The sequence below is a fragment of the Dermacentor andersoni genome, chromosome 7 (genome assembly GCF_023375885.2).
Source record: "Dermacentor andersoni chromosome 7, qqDerAnde1_hic_scaffold, whole genome shotgun sequence".
NCBI classification, from domain to species: Eukaryota; Metazoa; Arthropoda; class Arachnida; order Ixodida; family Ixodidae; genus Dermacentor; species Dermacentor andersoni.
This window is the reverse complement of record NC_092820.1, coordinates 15240298-15263859: the sequence shown is the minus strand read 5'-3', so window position 1 is coordinate 15263859 and position 23562 is coordinate 15240298. Positions and strand designations below refer to the sequence as shown.

Sequence of the window (23562 nt, the reverse complement as noted above, 5' to 3'; positions counted from 1 at the left end):
CAAATTGCAATTCAAAGAGAGAACCAGTGCACAGGATAAGTGACAGACTTCCTTTTATTGAAAAAGAAATGTCACATGTGTCATGCCACCAGCAGTGGGTAGCAATCTTTCAAGCTTGGGTGACAGAGGCAAAACTTAGCAAAATGCTACAATCACGCTGTAAAACGGCCTTGGACACAAGAACAAACATCATATTGTACAGAATGAAAGGGCAAGACTCCATCTAAGAATAGTCTATGGCACCACATACTTGACATGGTGTAAAAAATGCTGACATGCCCTACCCATAACGAAAAAGCAACAAACACAGAAAACACGCCTTGAATGCAATGTGCAAAGTCTGAAACCAAGAATAAACAACCCGAAAAAGGCTTCGTTAAGGCTTTCAGCGATTAAAATTGTCAAACTGTCTCATCACTTCTTAATGAATCTGCACAGGTGAAAAAAATGAAGGAAGGAAAGCCCAATAGCAGGACTGCAGAAAATGTCACCGAATAAATATACTTTGCTTACCAACGATACCTGTGGTTTAGTTGTGGTCTGTGTATAAACTAATTGTGTATAAACTTTTCTTGTTTAGAATGGTTTAGTGGATAGGGAAAAAATGACCATAAGAGCACCAGGTGTATGCATAGTCTACGCACGAAAAGCCACTGCTTTCTTACTTTTTTCTTTCTCTCTACTACTGTGCATGAGTATTTAAGTGCCTTAACAGCACTGCTAACATCCTACTGCAAAACACAAATGTGGGCAAGTTGTCGCATAAAGAAAATTGCAGTTTCACTCATAATGTGAAACAATGATGCAGTAGCTGGTGAAATATGTGCAGGAAGCTTACTTCATGCAGTGTTTGTTGAACACTTGCCAATGCAAGTCGGTAATCTTCAAAAGTAAAATAAGTAAGAGTCGTATTTATTTGTGGGAGTTGTTCCTCCCAGTATCGAAGTGGAAAGACTGCTTTTCTTCCTCCTCTTTCATATCCGGACTTGGCCACTGCTCTACACCGAAACAACTCTTTAGCTTCTTACTGCTGAATTCGTTTTGGTGTTCTCAAATATATATTTGGGCTACCCATTGCTAGGTCTCTCGCTTAATCAAAGAATGAATCAATGAAATGAATCATTTCTCAAAGAGCATGTGCAGTCCAGCCAAAAGCAGGGGCAAGAATCCGCATTGTGCTCCTGCATTGAAGGTGAATAACACGTACCATAATGGCGAATGTGCTTTAGTAAGCTTCCCTGCAATATTAATTTGTAATGTACAAAGAATTGTCAATGAAGCTTACCACGAGCACAGATGCACTTGCAAATTATGTCACAACTGAAAATGATGAGCACAGTGTAGACCTATGTGCCCTTTCCACTCTTAGTATGCTTTAGTGCATGATGCTTATTTACACCCCTGTACTGCGGTGTAGCAAGCTACAAAAGAAACGTTGCATAATTAGGCTTTTTACGATTATCTTTCTCGCAATACACTAATATTTCGCGGTGAAGCCTAAGCAATGGACTGCGGTGAAACATACTAAAAGTGAAAAGGGGCCACTGTCACTGGACATAATAAGAGTTCTTTAATTATACACTCGCGCACCCGCGGCCTCTCAGGTCGCCTAAGTGGACATACTATGCTGGCTGATAGCGGCCCCCTCCCACTTTTAGTATGCTTCACCGCGTAACTAAAATGTACTGCGGCGAAGAAGCCGTACATTTTTATTGAGTGAATAAACAAATGGTTTTTACAACAGTACAGCAATAAAATCGCACCATGCATCAGTCTACCACACGGAAGAGCGTCGCAACATACGGTAGCTGATTCACACAGACATGTGTTTATGTTTACGTTCGCACTCCTTGCGTAATATGACTCCCAGAACTTCCACAATAGAACGTAATTTACAACACACAAACGCAAAGAACACAGACATACGTCTCGTTTTCAACTCGGCCGTCATGCAAATGACATATAGCGCGGAAAAACGTGAACATGCTGTGTGTTAGCGTCGTAAACTTCATACTAGGCAAGGAGCTAGCACACCACAATCCCACGACAGCAGCTAATGAGACCAAGACGGGAGCACATGTCTGTGAACACGCAAACGGAGCCCCTAAGCCACTCCGCTCCTTCGTCACCCCCTCTGCACGGCTGCACCACTCGTTTCAAGCACAGCACACCAAACACGCACTCAGCGCTGAACAGTGGGCGGTCGACGCAGTTGCATTTACATGATTTGCAACGAGCAGCACATCCCTCGATGTCCGTTAAGCAAAGTCGGACACGGCGACGCCACATCGCGGTTCTCAGAACTTCGCTGCCGAAGCGCTAGGCCACTTCGATATTTCAATTGTCACCACCGCCGGGTTCTCTAGAAAGCACGGGCCACACAACGCAGATTCTGTACTACCAGAGCTCACCGAGGCCAAAGCCGCACTGCCGCACCGCCACTACTCACGGCTTTCCGCCAAGTAACACAGAACCTACAACCAACACACACGCAACGCACGTAAAATTACATGAGCAATGTTGAACAACGCGCGGTCCAGAGAACGAACACGCCACGGCGTCGCTCGGCGCCAGCATCGCGCCTTCTCAAAAATCCCTAAGCGATGCTATCCCTAGGCACCTAGGATGAAGTCACGTGAGGGATTTTTGTACGACAAATAGACGCACGCGGTGAAACTGTAGCAAAACATCACGTGTAACTGCCAGTGCTTGTTGGAAGTTGGATAATCGATGCTGGAAGCTACGCTGAAAGGTGCTACGGGTTCTGCCCGCTTGGTGATACTGTAGTGGTACTGCACTGAAGGGGTGAGAAACGTTTCCAGACTACGACCTACGAGGCGTTCGCCGAGTGGCGTGTATGTGAGCTCGCGCGTGTATGCAGCGTCTCAAAGCGCACATGTCAAGCGCATGACGGCTCAAATTCTGTGGAAGCATTCATGGTACAAATCGCATTTTTGTCTTTTTGTATCATGGGAATAATACTGGGACGATTGGGTACAAGGAATGCGCGTGGCTGTCTGCTCAAAAACGGGATTTAGCAGAATGCGTTGTTGGGCAAGTTGCTTCATTGTATTTGGAAAGATTGGTTGCGCTTTCTAGACGATCACAAGGGAGAAGACAGGACAGGCGCGAACTAACAACTGAGGTTTATTCGAGGAAAACACTTAAATATCAGTCCATGCCAGCGCAGGCGCATCAGGGTATCAGCAGCAGAAAAGTAGAAAAAACCAATGGCGTGGCTCAGCTAAACATATTATCTAGGAAACGTGCCTCCCTATTGTAAAGCATGACCGATGTGTCACTGATGCATGCTTGTCCCTTCTTTTTTATATAATATGCCTCTAGAAGTTCTCGTGCTTTTTCGTTATTGCACTTGCGCAGGATCTTAACCTGGTTGAGCAGAGGCCTGCACTTATGATCTAAGCAATGCATGGTTAAATGACGTTGCTCCCGGTTTATAATTGATCTTTCGTGTTCGCGGATTCGCACGTTCAAACAACGGCCCGTCTGGCCTATGTAGGTTTTGCCGCATGTCAGGGGAATCTGATAAACAACGCCAACTTGGCAATCTAAATATGGGTTCTTGTGTTTCACGCCGCAGCCACCTTGCTTCTTTCTGGCGTGAAGTCTCCCAATGCGGGCGCAATGGTGACTCAGCTTGCAGGGAGCCGAGAAAACGAGTGGGACACCATACTTGGTTGCTATCTTCTTCAGATTGTGTGCAGTTCTGTGAACATATGGAATTGCGACTGGCTTTGAAGCTTTGTTGGCAACATCAGAGTTTACTTTTTGGGGCGCTTTCAGCCTCTTTTCGAGCGTTTCAACCACTGGCAGCACAACCACATCAGGGAAGCCAGCCTCTTTCAGCCTAGAAATTTGCATGTCGAAGCTGGCCTGCATGACATGCGTACATGACTTCTTCAAAGATTGCTCAATAATCTGTTTAGCAATGGCCCTTTTGGTGATTTTAGAGTGAGCAGAATCATATGGTAATAGTTGTTTTTGTGTGCGAGGGCAGAAACAGCAACAAACGTGCTCTTTTCCAAAGGTAAGTTTGAGGTCAAGGAACTGCAGAATGTTATTGGTATGTTGACGATTTTCTTGTGCTGCTGAAAGAACGAAATGATTTTATGTATGACGATGTCATTGCAGACATTTTAAATCTCTTTGAGAATAATGCCTTAGGTCTAACCTTTACACATGAGCTCCCTGTCAATAACATTCTGCAGTTCCTTGACCTCAAACTTACCTTTGGAAAAGAGCACGTTTGTTGCTGTTTCTGCCCTCGCACACAAAAACAACTATTACCATATGATTCTGCTCACTCTAAAATCACCAAAAGGGCCATTGCTAAACAGATTATTGAGCAATCTTTGAAGAAGTCATGTACGCATGCCATGCAGGCCAGCTTCGACATGCAAATTTCTAGGCTGAAAGAGGCTGGCTTCCCTGATGTGGTTGTGCTGGCAGTGGTTGAAACGCTCGAAAAGAGGCTGAAAGCGCCCCAAAAAGTAAACTCTGATGTTGCCAACAAAGTTTCAATGCCAGTCGTAATTCCATATGTTCACAGAACTGCACACAATCTGAAGAAGATAGCAACCAAGCATGGTGTCCCACTCGTTTTCTCGGCTCCCTGCAAGCTGAGTCACCTTTGCGCCCGCATTGGGAGACTTCACGGCAGAAAGAAGCAAGGTGGCTGCGGCGTGAAACACAAGAACCCCTATTTAGATTGCCAAGTTGGCGTTGTTTATCAGATTCCCCTGACATGCGGCAAAACCTATATAGGCCAGACGGGCCGTTGTTTGAACGTGCGAATCCGCGAACACGAAAGATCAATTATAAACCGGGAGCAACGTCATTTACCCATGCATTGCTTAGATCATAAGTGCAGGCCTCTGCTCAACCAGGTTAAGATCCCGCGCAAGTGCAATAACGAAAAAGCACGAGAACTTCTAGAGGCATACTATATAAAAAAGAAGGGACAAGCATGCATCAGTGACACATCGGTCATGCTTTACAATAGGGAGGCACGTTTCCTAGATAATGTTTAGCTGAGCCACGCAATTGGTTTTTTCTGATTTTGTGTTTTTTCTACTTTTCTGCTGCTGATACCCTGATGCACCTGCGCTGGCATGGTCTGATGTTTAAGTGTTTTCCTCAAATAAACCTCAGTTGTTAGTTTGCGCCTGTCCTGTCTTCTTCCTTGTGATCGTCTAGAAAGCGCAACCAATTTTTCCAAAAATCAAAAACGGGAGGCGCTCTTCGACAAGCGCCGTCCACTCGGAGCGACATTTATGCGTAAACTCATTGATAGGATAGTGGCAGACAAGGAAGTACCTGTTTTTGTGTCCTTCACAACGCTGCAAGCTGGCCTAGTACAATGATTTCTGCGGTGTGATGTACTTGAAATGGGCCAATGTGTCATATTTCCACGACGCAACCATATAGCTGACAATAAAGCCGTAGTTCTCGCTAAAACTCAGACCCTTGGTTACCCTCATTCTTCCTCATGTGAGGGAGCAACCTATGACGATTTGCAGTGTGCAGTGAAAACAGCATTCACATCGTATCTTTTAACCACCTCATGTTGTGTGATAATGCACCATCACCTCAGTGTCACTCATTCTTGTTCCAGTTTCATTTCTGGACTATGCACGCATTGGGAATAAGGACAGGTGGGCTGGGGCAAACTTGGGCATCGAGTCTAAAAAAAGGTACTCACATGCCAGCAGGTGGACCCTCGTTTTGGACAAGCACTTACATACGCCAGCAGAGCGTGCATTGTATTGAGTAGCAAACATGTTGAGTTGGCCCAGAAATCGCTAAATTCGTGAATGGAATTTGGTTATCTTTACAAAAAGTTGAATGTGAAATGAAGGCCACATAAAAGGCTGTGAAAGAGGTTGGCCATGTCAATAACAATGCAGGCTCTGATCCAGTAGGCATATTAAGAAAAGCAAGGTAGGTATCGACATCCTATGAAGCACGATCTTGGTAGGTATCTACATATCAATAAGTTCTCTTAAGTGGGTTGTTAACAATGTGACTTTGGAATGCGTTTGCCAAAAAGCTGATAAAATTATGTCCGACAAAGTGAGCGATATTGATTCTATACTATGGAGCGTTCTACATAATATTGGCCTTCATGACAAAAAGCTGTTGATGAGAAATAAAACCATAAAAGTGCATGAAAAATTTCGTTAGAAGTGCCTGTTTGGTTCTAAAAAGCTGTCTCCTTTGTTATTTTGCCATAAACAGCATCAAGCAGTTTGTGCAGAATGGAATGGTATGAATCAATGAAGAACACCGAGGATGTGCTAAACAGAGGTCAATCCTCAGAGCATTGCACTAAAAACTGATCATCTACAGGCAAGCTCTTTAAATAGCACTCTAGGAAACGTTTGACGCAAAGCTGTAGTCGTGGGGTTTTCTGGTTGCCCGTTTCTACGCTATTGTCCCCGAGAGGTCCTAAACCTTTAAGCAGCTTCCTGGTGACCTGTCAAGGTCAAATTTCTGCAATGCTTGTGCAGTGCATCGTGGGCTTTCAAGTGCCACGCTTACAGTTGGATGAATTCTTCGCTCGTATATTGGCATGATCTTTTATCCTTTTCTCATCACAATTTTTCACCCGCCAACCACTGTTACAATGTTATCGCTCGGCTTAAGTTGAAACTTGCTTGAATGTTGTTACTGATTCTATATTGAAAGAATCTTATCTAACCAGATTGTGTACACAAAGTGAATATTGGTGTACATTATAGAATGCAAGCACCAGCAATTATGGTGAATGTATCATGTGTCATGTATAAGTAGCCAACACATTTGACCCAATTTGGATGACTGACAATTGTGTTTGCAGTTATCGTTGTGTTTTGAGCGTTAATCGCTTCTATTATCTGCAACTGCAGGTGATAGCAGATTTTGGTAAGAAAAAAGGCAAATACGTAATTTGTTGCCCACGAGATGTGGTTGTGTCTATTGCAGTTGTTGGAGCTAGTATTTTGTACCATGCACAGTGACATGTTGGTTGGTGGGTGTCCCCTGGTCGCTTGTGGGAGGAAGCTCTTGTGGCGGCCACTGTCAGCTGTGGCCAGTGATCCTGAGCTTTTGGCACTGTGCAACAGCTTCCCTGCACTTCTTGGCCGCAGAACGGGTCAGCCTGAGGACCTCTTCCATGTGCATACTGCTGCCCTGGGTGAGCACACCAATTGCTTGAGTGAACCTTTTTGTGGCAATCCTGCCAGCTCTTTGGGAATACTATGGGCACCCACAGTGCTTTGGGTTGTGGGCTATGTGGGTGTTGCCACAAATAATACCGGCACTAGACATTGCAGTGTGATAAATGGTATGTATTACACCGGTGGTGTTGGAGCCAATTGGTAGGATGTGTATGAATATGTGCTGCGGGCTGGGTGATGTGGGCTGGACAGGTAGAGCAAGTTTTGTCATCACAGTGTCTAGTGACCTGAAAAAGATGTGGAATTGTCAGGAAATGTTTCATAGTGAATAAAGTTGCAGAAAATGATTGATTAAACTGCCTAAGATGCAAATTCAAGTAGATTCGTTACCCGCAAAATTACTAGGCTCCTTGCAGCACCTCAGGTCACCATTTTCGCACAAAAAAGCTGACTTGCAGAAACTTTTCTGTTGACTGACTTGCAACAACTTGATTGAAAAATTCAACGGTACACTGAAGGCCATGCTAAAAAAGTGTGCCAAATGTCTCATGGGATCACTACCTTGCTGCCCTTCGCATATCACAAGCAAGTCACAGCTTTTCGCCATTTGAGCTGCAGCAGGCACATGCGTGGATCTTGCAGCGCCTTGAAAGAGCTATGGACAAAGAACAACATTGATGGATGAGGTGCAAACGTACACCTACCTTGTGGATTTTTGGAACAGGCTCCTGTGACCTCACTCATGAGTAGTTTGGTAAAGCCCAGAAAAAATAGGTTTTTTTATGATCGTAAGAGTCGACAAAGAAGGCTTCGACCCAGTGAAAAGGTTCCGATTCTACTGCCTACTGACTCGAATAAGCTCCTCATGCGAAGCAAAGGCCCATTTCAGGTCTCTCAAGTTAGGCACAACGTTGATTACACCACTGACTTAGGTAAAATGATCTTGCATATTGTAATGGACGAAGAGGGTGATGGGTGCTCTGGTTGGACGAAGACGAAGTGAGCCGAGATAAGTTTCTTTGGGAGACAGTAAAACCAGAGGTTGGACCATGCCTGTTAGGGTTACGCTTCACTTGGTGGTAGACTCTGTGGAAAGTGTATCTCGCCTGTGCTGAGGAGGCCATAGAGGCGTTCACATCATCTGTTTTCACTGATGCCATTAAAAGCCAGGAAGTTCAAAGACACTTGCTCCTGAATCGTCTGAAGAGCCTGTCTGTTGCACTATGGAGAAGTAGCTTAAGGCACAACTTCAGTGATGCTTGGAAATTGTGCTTCTTCATTGTCACCCCAGCTTACATCACAGTGGAATTTCAACAACAGTCAACTGACATTCGAGCACCTTGTGCATATGTCCTGCGGACGATGCTATCTTTCTGTGCTATTTGAGGAAAGAAGCGATACCGACAAGAACTTCTACAGCCATCTTGCCCTATTCCCATCACGTTGGCGGGTCTCTTGGACAACTACTGCCCTTCAATTAAAGTTATCATAGATGGGCTCAAAGACCCTGTAGAAGCCATTGCCGACACAGGTGCCTTGCTTAGTGCAACCGACGCTAATGCTCTTCGCAGTTTTCAACTTGAAGCACGTAGTTGCTGCGTCTACTGTGCATGGTGTTGAAAAGTGTAGCGTAGGTACTGTGGCCACCACTGGGTGCTGTCATGAGCCGTCTTGTCACCGGGACTACAGTGAACTAAAAAGGGGCAGTGCAGTGCACAGAGGCAGCAACACATCGGGGCACCTGACACCGCTGGTGGCGCTGCAACAGCTCACTATGGAATGCGGTTGCCTGTTGCATGGCTAGAAAGCGCTTGTTAGGGGGTGTTTTGCTTGCTTTCTATGAATGTCAGCTGCTTTTCAATTTGTGAATGTTTTAGCTCGCATTTTAAGTTGTGAACATTTTAAGACACCTTCAATGTTGCAGGGACTAGCTATGTTTAATTCCCCTGTTACACGGCCACTCTATTGCAGTTATGTACGATGAAAATCTCCTCACTCATGATCATATAGACTTTCGCCTGCGCCCCCAAGCTCTCTAAGCTAAACAAGGTCGATCCTGATTGCTGAATGCATTGAAGTGATGATTTTCAAGCATGTTGAAAAAGTTCATCCGATGGGACTCAATCGCGATAAAAAGTGCCCATGTCTTCAAGAGTGTGACTAGATTCCAATGGTGAGGACAGATGTGCTATAGTTATTTAAGAGGCCGCTATTGCATTTGTGGCAAAGAAACAAGACAAATTTTATTTTCTGATTGCAAGCTGATAATACAGACTAAATAAACATAGTGCTTACGGCGAAAAAAGTGAATAGCATCTCCAGTGTGCATCAAACATATATAGGTGCATTGCAGTGGATGCGAGTGTTTCATCCACATCTTTCCAGTGGTTTCATCCAGTGGTTGATTGCAGCGCTGCCACTATTGATGATAATGCCAGAGCCACGCGAAGAGTGCTGCCCACTGCACTGCCCCTTCTAGTACACGGTACCGAGATGTTCAACCAAATCCAATGGCAGTGAGCATCGTCGTTGACAGCGACATGCCCCCAGCAGATCAACTGTCTGTCATGGCGTCTGATGTTGCCGATGTTCCCGTGAAGGTTGTTCAGTGGCTGTTCAAATTAATTACTCGGTGTCGGAAATGCGTAAGCTTCGTGTTGAAAATGTGTCCCTTCATGAAGTGGTGGTTTCTCTACGTGGCACTGTTTCGACCGATATTTCCTGCCATTATATGGGCGCACACTGCAAGAGGCCTCCCCTGTGGACACAGTCTTTCGCTGACGTTGCCAGGAGGCCATTGAGGCACTGGCAGCAGCCACTGGTCGACCGCACTCAGCCGTAAGACGAGAACCTGCTGCAGCAAGCGTTTGGTACTGCCAAAGACTGCTCTCCCAAATTCGTGCCGCCACCTTCATTAACAACAGGCCTTTTTGTGTCCTGTTTGGCTCCTACTACAGCAGCATCCCACATCCAGGGACTTCTGGTAGGTCCCATTGGCAACAAGACAGTCAAGTGCATTTGGCTGAAAACTAGGTACCAGATGTGCAGTTTGTTTCATATATCTTTGGACGATGAATTTCTTGAACTTGTCAACAAACCTGATGTGTGGCCAAAGGGTTGCATGTTTTGCTCTATCATTGGAAGGCTGTCTTCCTCTTGCCATTTTCTTCCAACATTAGAACAATCTGAGAATTAGTCAGGTTAATGTTTATTACCAAAATATGAGAGGTTTGGGAACTAAAACTGAGTTAATTTTTTTTTGTATAGGTGCTTGATTCTAGTTATGATATTATTTGCATAAGGGTTAATAATGGTTAAACGAGTTGTGCAAAAACGAGTCTTGTTTCACTGTAATTTATTTCACTGATGTGATCTGTATTCAGAGCAGACAGAAAGTAAATCAGTACAGTCAGACTTGGTGGCGGTGTTTTAATAGCATGCAAGTCGCAGCTTCATCCATGTAGGCGGAAAGACCGTGAAAGATACGATGAATGCCGTGGCAGCCTAGCTGTGACGACAGTGGCCTCAAACTCCTTTAAGCTGCGAGCCACCTTTACCGTCAGCCCCCTCTACTCGGCAAACACTCGCATGAGGCTGACGTAACGCGCAACTTCTGCCACTTTCGGGCCTGAATCGCCCGTGCTGTCGTTTTCCGTGTCGTCCTCATCACTGTCATTAGGCGACACTTCAGCAGTAACAGAGGCAACAATGGCGAAAAGTCGAACCTTGAAAAGTGGAACCTCATAGCCAATTTTTTTTTGCAGTCCCAGCAGCCCTGCAGAGCATCTTTTTCGCATTCCAAACGCCACACATTGTAGTCAGTGGCAGATCCATATCGCATGCCAGCGCCGTCTTTGTGCCACGTTTGACAGCATGAAGGATGTCCAATTTTTCATTTGTGCTGAGCACATGGTTTTTGTCCTAGCTTGCACGACGCTACAACACAGGCAACCACTAGCCAGCCATAAAACTCTCTGGCTCGAGGCTGAAATGATGTTGATATTAATGTGGCTTCTCCCTTCCAAGCATCCTCTGCATTTGTGCTTGGAGGCTGTTCTGATCTCTAAGGCTCGTTCTGCTGCCTGGCCGACCAACCGCCATGATTGCACTATGAAAAGTGCAAATACTACATGCCAGCCGATACGTACGCAGTAAGCTGGTACGGTTTATGCGGATACAAAACGCACTATGTTCAATGGCTGCTGTGTTGGGGATTTGACTTTACTACTTTTAAAACGAAAATAATGTTTTAGCGAGTATGGTTTAACACGGTTTTACTGTACAAATAAAAAAATTTGGCAGAGATATTTGAGGCTGCTTGTGTATGGGAATGCGAAACCATTATAGTCCTTTTTGTGAATTTTTTTTTTCGTTCCTTGTCTGTTCAAGCTCTCGCTTGTGCTTTAACCGCACCTCAGTAAGGCCAAATGAAAACACTCCAAGCATCGCAATGTGCTTGCTTGCCCATGAGGAGTTCATAATTTGAAGGTTCGCTCAACAAAGTTAATCAATTGGACATTAATACTTCCTATTTTATACGCTCATTTTATGCACTCATTACGTGTCGCCATCTCCTACCCATTGGCTGTACCGCCAGGGGCCCAACAACGTATGCACTAGGCCACATGTTTAGTAAGCCCGATGGAGTTGCAGTGAAGGACTTAGTCTGTGGAGTGTGGTGTGCCTTGTATGTGCAGTATTCCACTCTGCTGAGGAGAGCATGTGTGCTAGAATGCGAACTTGTCTCGCAGTGTCGGTCCTTGAGAGAGCAATGGGGACGCAGTGGTCCTGACGTCCAAGCTGCCTTATCTGCGTCATCATTTCCACTGATACTGCAATGACCTGGTATTCATTGAAGTAAGATACCATGGCTTTTTCTCTCAAGTGGCGAACAGCTTCCACGATTCCACATGCGAGTTCCATGTCGGAGAAATGACTGCACACATTGCAAGGCCGGTATGAAATCGCAGAAAGCTGTCCATTTTTGAGGACTTTTGGCATTTATCACACGAAGTGCATCGCAGAGAGCCGTGAGCTCTGCAGCTGTACACGTAGTGATATGGGAAGTCTTGACCCACAGGGTTATTCCCATTGTTTGTATAACTACAGCGCTACCAGAACTGGTTGATGTAGTTGAGCCATCAGTATAGACATGTGTGCAGGTGCGGTATTTCTCATACAAGAGAAGCAATGTAAGTTGCTTGAGGGCTGATGCTGGCAAGTCTGACTTTTTCTGAAGCCCTGGGATTGCAGGGTTTACTTGAGTGTGGCTCACACACCATGGAGGAATCGAAGGTCTTGCTGCAGGTGTGTAACCTGACCTGAGAGAGGCACGGTGCGCTAAGACAGTTGCACTGAATGTTGTGTGGGGCATTTCTACTGGAAGACTTGCAAAGTGGTGGGTAGGGGTCCGGGCGAAGTGTCTTGTGTGCACCTGCATTGTTTCAATGGTAATGTGCATTCTAATGCACATCTTGAGCGACTGCAGTCTTCTGCAATGGTGCAGTGGTGCAATAACTTCAGTTGTTGACGCACTCTGCAGTAGACCAAGGCATATCTTGAGGGCTTGGGCTTGGATGCTTGGGATTGTATTCAGGTTAGTTCTGCAGGTGTTGGAGATGACTGCTAGACTGTACCGCAGAAATCCAATAAAGAGGACACTGTACAGTTGCAGCATAGATTGTATTGACACTCCCCAGGTCTTTTCTGCTAGAAACTTAAACATGGCAAATTCCTGCCAAGCGTTTTCTCCTGTAATTCACGTGGGTCGAGGAGAGATTTTTGTCAATTACCGCCCCAAAAAATCTCTGACTTATGCTGTACGAGATCAGCTGTCCGTCGACAGATATTACGTATGGAGACATTGGTTTTCTGGTAAATGCCACCACTGCACACTCTTCACATGATAATTGAAGTCCTTGTTCTCAAAGGTAGGATGACGGTAAAGTTGCTGCCTTCTGAAGCTGCACGCGAAGCTGCAGTCGCACCACTCTTGACATCCAAATACAAATGTCGTCGGCATAGATGGGGAGCCTAACGATGCATGGAAGGGTGTCGGCAAGCCTAATGAGTGTTAGATTGAAGAGCGTTGGGCTCAGTACTCTGCCCTGAGGCACCCCACTGTTACTGTAATGCTGGGAGGTTGGACCATCCTCGGTAAGTATGAAAAAGGATCTCTTATGTAGATAGCTACTAATCCAGAAATAGACCTTGCCCCCAAGTATTACTGCCTGTACGCATGATGTACGTATGTCTAAATAAAATGTGGATCAGATTCAAGTATACGGCTATTGGATGAAGAAAAAAAAAAGTGGAAGAATGAAAAGAATGAAGGAAAAAGAACCATACCGTGGCTAAAATACTATACATGTAGTGACAATCAGGAACACATTAGCAAAACAGTGAATGATGAAATTCTTAATTGGGCGAACTTGTGCCCTGAAAGTAAGTGACATTCAAAACACAATGATAGCCACGAACACAGTCTGTGATAATCTGATCTGCAGGTCGAGTGCATCAGCTTTTTACATGACTTATCGAAGGTTGCAGTATAATCTGGTGCCCGCGTGCCTTCCAGAAAGTGCTACACAATGCGTGTTGCACATACAATCTGTTATCACAAGGCTCGGCAAGAAGACTCGCAACAGATGGAATCGGAGATAACATTAGAGTAAGTTCCAAGTAGTGCCGATGCGTCTTGTGCTGAGCTATAACATTAGGTTATTAGCGGGTAAAATGCAGTCCCTGGAAAAAGGATAAATAATTGGAATAAAACAGGAACAGCGTGATACAGGACGAGCGAGTAAAGAGCATCTGACAGCGCTCTGTCCTGTCAACGCCTCCTCTATTTTCAGTGCCCGGCAATTCACGCTCTCAGCGCCGTCGCGTCTCCGTTCACGTAGCGCGCTTGGCAGCCGCGAGGAGGCGCCACGTAAACAGGGTTTGTTTATCATCCGATGGCTCGCGTGATTTGGCCGTTTGGGATTTGGCGACGTGTTTTGCTGCGTTGAAACATGTGCTTTTGCGACACGTCTCGCTTCGTCTGACATGGCGTACTGTTGCGTGCCTTTGTGCAAGTCGGATGAAAAAAAGAAGACTCCGGGACTATCGTTTCATGAATTTCCATCAGACTTGGCATTGAGGGAGAAGTGGATTGCTGCAGTTCGACGCGATGGTTGGAAACCGAACGACAGGTCGTGCTACACAAAGGTTTGCAGCCGGCACTTCAAGAAGGAAGATTTCATTGAAGGCAAAAGACGTCGACTGAAGAAAGGTAGTGTACCTTCCGTTTTTGATGACTTCCCTCATCATTTGCAATCGAAGGCAACACGAGACAGGAGCACAGCAAGCATAGAGAAACGAGCCCAGTTTACGTGTTCGCTGTCGACGAATGCTTCGGCCGCCACCGCATCAACCTCTGCCTTGCTACCGTCCGTAACTTCGGCCGAACCACCTACTGAGGAAGGTGCTCTAATGGACACAACACCTGTCAGTGAACCCGCGGACCACTGTGATGTGAAGAGTAATATGAGCAATCGAGGCGTCCAGGTCGACTGCAGAGCACCAACAAGTCTACTGACAACAGAAAGAGCGAAGTGGAAAAGAAAAGAGAAAGACCTAAGAAGCCAAATTTTGCGACTGACACAGACAGTAGATAAGTACAAGCAGCTGCTAAAGGAGCTTAAGGAGGATTCGCTCGCTACAGATCTTTCTTACATACGGCAGAAAGCAACGGAAAATGAGTCTTCTGCTTTAATTTTGCTTGATCAGGTGAGAAATTTTAGGAAGAAACGACCAACATGGTCTGAAGAAACGACCCGTCAATGTGTTGTGCTGAGACACCTTTCTACAAGAGCGTATGAACACATGCGGGGCCATGGAATTTTCAAACTTCCTGGCAGAAAGACACTGTCCGCATACATTGGAATACAGAACAGCGAAACAGGCTTCACAGAACTTGTTGAAGCTCGCCTCAAAGCAGAGCTTGAAAATCTCAAGGTGCCTCAGTCAAGAATGTGTTCTCTCATCATTGACGAGATGCGTATTAAAGAGAAGCTGCAGTACAATAAGCAGCAAGACTGTTTTGTGGGGCAGGCAGACATGAGCTCGCCGAATGCTAGCAGTGACCTTGTGTTAGCGAACTCCCTTTTGTGTTTTGTGATCAGTGGACTTTCATCCTCGTACAGGATTCCTGTTGGTTACTTCTTTACAAAGGGTTTAACTGGTGCGCAGCTTCATGCGCTTACGGTCTTCATAATGAAGAAAGTTGAGTCTTGTGGTTTTCATATTATCAGACTTTCCACTGACAACCACAAGGTAAATGTACAAGCCATGAGACTTCTAGGGAACGGCATCGTTACCTACAGAACTGACCATCCATGTGACCCGGATAGGCCACTGTTCATGAGCTTTGACCCCTGCCATGTGCTAAAAAATGTGCGGTCCCAATTTTTGGCACACAACATCGGACCCAAAGGAGAAATTTCAGCGTCATATCTGAAAGATGTGTATGAGCTCCAGAAGAACTTGATTGTGAAGCCGGTGCGTTACCTCAGTCGGAAACATGTTTTTCCTAATAACATAGAAAAAATGAATGTGGTGAGGGCTATTCAACTGATATCTCCTGCGGTAACGGCTGTTTTGCAACATCTTCAGGAACAAGCTGGTCACACTTGTCATATTTCATTCGCAAGTGCAGGCCCGACCATCACTTTTATGGAGAACTTCTATCGCTGGTTTGTTCTCCACGACACCAGTAATACAGTTCAACATCTGCGCCAGAGGTTCCCAGATGTTAAGCAGTACGACAGCACAGAAGATGCCCGGCTTGAGTGGCTAGAGGTCACAATGCCAATGTATCTGCATGAACTGAAAACAAGGTGCACCCATCCTCGTGAGTTTCTGACAAAGGAGACATACGAGGCATTCTTGACCACTACGTACAGCACTGTGGCTTGCATAAAACACCTGTTGAGGGCTGACAAATTTGCATTTGTATTGACACGGAAGTTCAACAGTGACCCGATAGAGTCTCTATTTGGAACACTGAGAAGGTCAGCTGGGTGCAATGATGCACTAGATGTTCGTGCTGCCCTTTCAGGGCTTCAGAAAGTGCTGAAAATTGGAATAGCTGCATCCAATCCACTTTCGAATGTGGCACACAGTGAGCCGGCAGTCATGTCAATAACTGTATCACCTGAGAAGCCAGAAACATCTGTTAAACCTCATTCGCAACTGGGAAGAGCTGCTCTGAATGTTCTTCAAAGACTCAACACTACTGTTTTGCCTCTATACATGCCTTCCCTGCAGATATCTGCGACCGTATATGTTGGTGGCTATATTGTCCGCGTCATCAGTGAGCAGATAAACTGCGAGAACTGTGTGGCAATCGCATCCAAGCCACTAACAAATCAGCCATTGCAGACGTTCACTCGCAGCCAGGACCGTGGGGGACTTTTATATCCCTCTGACCAACTGCTTTTTGTCCTGGACATCTTGCGTGTTTTCTCTGAGCAAGCCCTGAAGGAAAATCCAGCTCTTCCGAGACCCCTGACTAGCTTGGTGGCACACGCTGTTCCAGCTCTGTGTGCCTCAAAGTTGCTGCAATGTAAAGAGAATGACATGATGCACCGACAGAAGCTGATGGAACTTATTGCAGTGCGTTTTGTGAGGCCTCTCCTTGCAAACTATGCATTTAGCATCACAGACAAGCACGATGCTTACAAGTACTTTGCTCAAAAGCCACTTTCAAGAAAGAGTCTAAAACTGAGATAAGCAGTGTAACACCTTCAGGTGCTCTTTGCACAATTGTGCACATAAAGTTAAAAAGCGAAAGCAATTTGAAAATAAACATCCCTTGTATGTATTTCATTAAACTTGAATCACTTCTGATTGTATTTATTCTGCAGATTTGAATAAGTGTCGCACTTTCCATTGTTTTTCAGGTATGCCACTGACGAAGTCGGAAAGGCTCTTTCTTAACACACTATATGTTGCATGGTGGACTTTTTCATATTGACTTGATTCTAGAAGGTCCTTGACACTTCACTGAATAGAGTCTGTTGAGGTGATTTAAATCATGGTGTGTGCATTCTTCCAACCCAACATAGCTTATTGAATTGAGTATTCTTAGTCTGTTCTGCTGCTGTGCGCAACGTTCCAACCCAACATAGCTTATTGAATTGAGTATTCTTAGTCTGTTCTGCTGCTGTGCGCGTTGCGTTATCCTAAGGTGCTAGAAATGCAGTAAAGCTAAATTCTCAATGGATTCAACTGGCGCCAGAAAAAGACAAGTGAATTTCACATCCATTCACATTCTGTAATATTTGTATCTGCTTCGGATGTCTTTCGGTTGTTTTTCTTTGATATCTTTGCTCAGTGCTCCTCGTGGGGCAAGATATGTTGAAATCGTCACATATCCAGACCTGCGGAAAACAAAGCGGGAGAACACGTCTTGCTGTGTTTTTATCCGCTGCGTTGCCACTTTCCACCACGCGCACCACCCCCGCCCCTCCGCTGCCCTGGTAAACCAGCGTAGGGGAACCCTGTTTAGGTGGAGGCACCTGGCGGCAATGCGTTGTACTATCGCCGACGGCGGCGGGCTATTGTCCTGCGCTCTTTCGCCGGGCACTGAAAGTATAGAGGAGGCGCTGGTCCTGTGCTCTCTACTCGCTCGTCCTGTGTTGCGCTGTTTCTGTTATATTCCAATGATGAACCAACCAGCCCCTTTGAACACACTGCTAGGGATAAATAAGTACACGTGTAAATGCTCCTCTCTTAAGGCGCACCATCCCAATGCTACAAACAAAGAAATTCAACAAGAGCAGACACTCTGGCAACAGGAAGCACATCACGCCTAGTCATAGGTCGGCACCTGCACTCATGAGTGCACTCACATTCACTTGCACTTATTTCAAGGGCTCGAGTGTGAGTTAGTGCCAGTGAGTGTGAGTGGAAGTGAGTGGGAACATGGTGAGTGCTTGTGAGTGTTAGTAGACCTGAGTACATCGGTGAGTGAGTGAGTGTGAGTAGATGTGTATATATCCCAACGAGCACAAGAATTGACGGTTAAAGTTCCCTTTAAAAGTGGAATGTGTAGCGTAGATGTGCCATGTTTGCATCGAAAATCATGGGAGGCTGTTGTTGGGAGGCTATCGAAGAGGAAGTGGATGCAGCATGGAAGGCACCTGCATGTGCCACGTCCGAACGCTTCTTCATATAAAACCCCATCTAAGTGTGTGCCCACCATCGACCGACAGCAGTTTAATTATGATTTGTTTATGTTATTAGGAGTCTATTCACTATGTAGAAGCTGAATGACAACTATGCCTGGCCACCTTGCTTGACAAGATGTGTTTTTCGAGAAGAGGCTGCTCAAGTGCGTAGTGTGGTTGCAACCTTTGATCGCATTCCTTAATGGATTTCACATCTGGACGCTTGTGTTTGTTTGCCCAAATTTTGAACTTTCATTGAACTGCGTGGCATGCATGCATTTGCTTTATTGCAATAGTAATTATATGGACACTCCAGGCACATTTTCACCATTGCCATGATGTTCCGTATAAAGTCCAAGGGCGGAACACCGTTGCTGCGCGTCATACGCTGTATGTGCGAGGGAAAGCATGTGAGGGAAGCTGGCAATCACAGCTCAATGTAGTGTGCGCAAAGAAGAAAGTGGAGAGCAAATGTGCCGTCTTCCATCACGCGAAAAGCCATGGAGGGATGAAAGGGAGGGCGGCATTGTGCTCCAGCAGCAACTGCGCATTTCATGACTGGGTGCAAGGGGAACTCATGATAGCGGCCCTCGGTCCCCTTTGTAATGTGCAAACCCCGAGAGTAAAAACAAATAAATCTCGTGCACCATATATGAAGCAATGTGGGGAGGCAGCGCAGGAGAGAGGGGGGGGGGTGGCTTCGACTCTGCCAGAAAGTGTGTACTTTGCATGGATGTGCGCAGTCGTGCGCGCCATATCTTGAAAGGGATTTGCAGACGGCTCATACATTTGCGCGTGCGGTGTTCTCGTCGCTCTTGCATTGAAACAATAGACTGCACTAAGGTCACTTTGCTCGCTGCTGCTTCCGCACATGCTCATACCAGTGTCCAGCATTTTGTAACGAGTGTTCACACTGACCGAGTGTGGTGTGTTCATGTTTACTTGTGCGTACTGACACCATGATTGTTAATTCAGTTAGTAAGCGGGTGTTTCCAAGTTTATATGGCTGATAAAACTACTATCCTTCATATAGCTGTCTACTAATGCGATATTGCAATCAATGCTTCGCTTTTGGGTGAAACTGTAACTTTTTTGAGCTTGGAAAGCATATTTAGCACCAGCGAACAAGGACAGAAGGGAGACGACACCATAATGTGCATTGTAGTGTCGTTTCCCTTCTGTCCTTGTTTGCTGGTGCTGATTATGCTTTCAAAGTCAGTTTACCTACATGCCCAACAAATGCCAATGCTGAAATTTCGAGCTTGTTCTTTATTGAAACATATGCTGTTCTGTGTGTCATGTGTGTCATTGAAACGATGGATATTCTACCTCTGGTAGCCCAGCCGACAAGAGAAACGGCTAGGGGGAAACCAGCTGTATTGTTAAAGGGGCCTGAGGCCAGGTCATGTATTAAAATAAAGAACCATGTATATCCTTCATAGAGACCGCATTCCAATACATCCCCAACATTAACTTTTGGCAGTTTAGGAATGCACCATTTCGAAAGCAGATTTGATGGCGAGATTTCGAACTTGTCAGAACACAGCGAATCGAAATTTTAGTGCGAGAGGTGCAATGACAGGCAAACACTTCTGGCCTGTAGGAAACATTTGCTGGAAACCCAGATGAGTGGTGCTTAGTCTGTCCACCACCTGTTTAGCGACCGAAACGGCGGTCTCCACCACGCAGGGTGTAGGAAAGCGGCGTCATGGCGCCGAGAACTCAAGCACACCGATACATCTTGGAGACTGCAAAGCTGATGTGATGCAAGATAGCACTCACTTATATCCCAAAAGCTGTCATTGAATCTTTCCAGAAGTTAAAGGCAAGAGAATTGCTTTTCATTCCTGGAATGCTTGGAATTAAGTCGTGAGCTATGCTGCAGTGCAAGCTGACCTGTAACTCCTAACTGCAGTTGTGCTTGTCGGGAACAGGCATACTTCGGACGAGCAGCTTCGTCAGCAGTAACCCCATGGCAACAGTACCATCAATCTTCTTCCCCGATTACATTTTTGTCGAACATGCCCAATCGTGCTGTAAAAAAAGCTTGTAATCAACATAGGGCAGCACTGATTGGTTGCAAGGTTAAATTTTAAAAAATGTCTTTCTGTTTGAATTAGTTTTTGCACTGCTCAATAAATCGGAGCGCTCAGGTAATCAGGTAATCAAATAATGGAATGCTTCTTAAGGAGAATTGGAGACCACGTTCTTACTTTTATTAACCAATGTGGTTTTAAAAAATGGCCTTTAAAAATATTTAAAAATTTTGGCATTTATGGTGCATGAATTATGCATGATTCACCGAACTTTTGAAATATAATAATAATTTCCAGGGTGTTACCTACTAAAACTACAATATGTTTAAAGGCATTCCGCAGTTGCAGACTCTGGATTAACTTTGAACACCTGAGGTTCTGGCATTCTGCTCCATTGAAATGCGACTGCTGCAGCCGGGAACCAAACCCGTGTTCTCGAGCCTAGCAGTGCTACTTTTCAAATATAATGGCGCTTGTTCGAACCACAAGAATAGTCTGAAAAGATAGCACAAATGCAAAAGCCAATAGCCAGTGGATTTTATTATGCTCAGTTGAATGTGTCTACTCGTGTAAATTTTAAGATTACAGGTATTCTGGGCTATTCGCCATGTTTGTGATACAACCCCCCAAAACTGCTTTGGTAGCAAAGCGAAATAGACTCTGCAAAATATTCCAATTCACTAGTTTCTTCAGGGCTGAAAAACTGAACACAGAGACATATCTCCTCATCCTAAACTCGCCGCCCAGCTTCCTATCGTCACTTGACACTCGCCCTCCCAGCTTCGGTGCTTACTCAGGAGGCATGGAGCCGCTTTGATAGAGTTACGCGAGTTGAAATATTAAATAATAAGTTCTGCTGTTTGCGCATGGGTTTTCACCACATATTATATTGTGTAATACTTTAGAAACAATGAGAGAGCACTGTTAACCTGCCCGAAGTAATTGATTTTAGTGTATTTCAGCAGAACATCTGTGCTTTTTATTCTCTTTCTTTTTTGTCGCTTTGTGGTGGCTGTCTGCTGCCAGTCGGAAGTGTTTTGAAGCCAGGTCACTTTCTCCAGCCCTGCCGAACTTGCACATACCACATTGCTGTAGTTTATACAGTTTTGTCAAGTTCTCGGCATTTATTGTGCGAATGGCTCTTCTGCAGAATCCATCTCGTTAGATGGGCCAATGGTGGAAAAATATTTCCTTTCCTGCAGCGGAAAGAGCGTGGATTAAATGTGCTCAAGCAAGCAAATGGAATTCGTGTAGCTATTATTTCATTTGTTCTTTAGGAATACTGCTGATCTCACAAGAGATTGTTGCAGGGTTGGCACACATATAAATACAAAAGAAGCACAATCAAGTAATCTTACAATGGAAAACACTAAAAGACTAGCAGAATTAATACATGAAATTATTAGTAGCACTAAGCTTGGTATGAGTAAGGAAATAGAAATCCCCAAAAATACAATGACACAATGCGTGATGATATGATAACATTATTCAAGCAAATCCCGGTACAGCAAACCAGTACAGGTTTTTAAAAAAGTTGTTCACAGAAACTGCTCAGCATGTACAATCATTTCCACCATAGCTATAAACGTTTCTTTTTACTGCGCAAGAAAACGAGGACACACGAAAGAAACACGCATCACACCATGAACGCTCGTGGTTTGGTGTGTGTGTTTCTTATGTGTGTCCTAACCCGCCGTGGTTGCTCAGTGGCTATGGTGTTGGATTGCTGAGCACGAGGTCGCGGGATCGAATCCCGGCCACGGCGGCCGCATTCCGATGGGGGTGAAATGCGAAAACACCCGTGTACTTAGATTTAGGTGCACGTTAAAGAACCCCAGGTGGTCAAAATTTCCGGAGTCCTCCACTACGGCGTGCCTCATAATCAGAAAGTGCTTTTGGCACGTAAAACCCCATAATTTGATATTAATTTTATGTGTGTCCTCATTTTTTTCTCGCATGTAAAAGTAACGTCTAAAGATGTGAACCAACTAGCCCGCCAGAATGCCCTACTAAAATATAGCTAATGTTACGGTTAAGAGCGCCTTGTCCTGTCTTTTTGTTCCTTCTTGGTGTGCCGTTACCGTTGGCGCTTCATTTTTTGAAAGTTACAGTTCACTTGTGTGGCAACCGTTAGTGCAAGCGCAAAGAACAGAGACATTTAAAATAAGGAATGCGAAGACGATAAAAACGACAAACAGTGCGAAGAACAAGGACTGCGAGAGACGACATACACTGCACTGACTTCCAAAAATTTTTTATTCGTTGCCACTTCATGTGTATGTATATATACAAGAGGGGGCATGCGCAGAAAATGAAAGGCAGTCAGAAAGGGTCTTCTAACAGCAAGTCATTGTACTAAGAGCATGGTCACTTGAAAAAACTAACATTACTATTTCTATCTGCTGAGCTACATGACTTCACTAGGGGTCAGTGCAATAGAGCGGGCACTAACGCACACACTAACCAGTTTTCTCATGAGTGAGAAAACATGAGTGGATGCGAGTGCGAGTGAGTACCAGTGAATGTGAGTAGGTGAGTGTGAGTGCATGCCACTGAGTGGGAGTGCAGACATGAGTGAGTGCGATTACCAGTGAATGTGAGCGGAGGCGAGTGCCAGTAAGTGGAGGTGAGTGCCAGTGAGTGTGTGTGTGAGTGGAAGTGAGTGCAAGTATGAGTGGAGGTGAGTGCCAGTAATCACTGGTGAGTGAGTGTGTGAGTGGCAGTGACTGTGAGTGGAGATGAGTGCCAGTAAACATGAGTGGATGTGAGTGCGAGAGAGTACCAGTGAATGTGAGTAGGTGAGTGAGTGCATGCCAGTGAGTGGGAGTGCAGATGTGAGTGAGTGTGATTGCCAGTTAATGTGAGTGGAGGCAAGTGCGAGTAAGTGGAGGTGAGTGTGAGTGGAGGTGAGCGTGAGTGCGAGTGAGAGCCAGTGAGTATGAGTGGAGGCATGTGCAAGTGAGTGTGAGTGGAGGTGAGTGCGAGTGGAGGTGAGTGCCAGTGAGTGTTAGTGGAGGTGACTGCGAATGTGAGTGCTTGTCAGTGTGAGTGGAGGTGTGCGTGAACGTGAGTGATCGCGGGGCCTGGAAAAATATGGCAAGTGTGAGTATTCTCAGGCACTGCTGACCTAAGCGC

At 45.3% G+C, this 23562-nt stretch overlaps 2 protein-coding genes across 3 annotated transcripts in view; both read left to right on the top strand.

The window, feature by feature from the left end:
- The first annotated feature begins 2616 nt into the window (after positions 1–2616).
- The window catches only part of mtTFB2 (mitochondrial transcription factor B2), a 190736-nt gene continuing 169790 nt past the window's right edge, over positions 2617–23562 (top strand). Inside the window, exons 1-2 of one of the 2 annotated variants that reach the window (XM_050182377.3) lie at positions 2617–2805; positions 7017–7195. In XM_050182377.3, the coding sequence (XP_050038334.1) occupies positions 7021–7195 (175 nt within the window). In that variant the 5' untranslated portion in view covers positions 2617–2805; positions 7017–7020. Of the gene's footprint in view, positions 2806–2826; positions 2940–7016; positions 7196–23562 lie in introns of those variants that run through there. The other variant, XM_050182376.3, reaches the window with a different exon arrangement.
- On the top strand, positions 14162–17334 carry LOC126535549 (uncharacterized). The gene has a single exon (XM_050182375.2). It carries the CDS (start codon positions 14226–14228, stop codon positions 16950–16952), a length of 2727 nt encoding a protein of 908 aa, XP_050038332.1. The 5' UTR covers positions 14162–14225; the 3' UTR covers positions 16953–17334.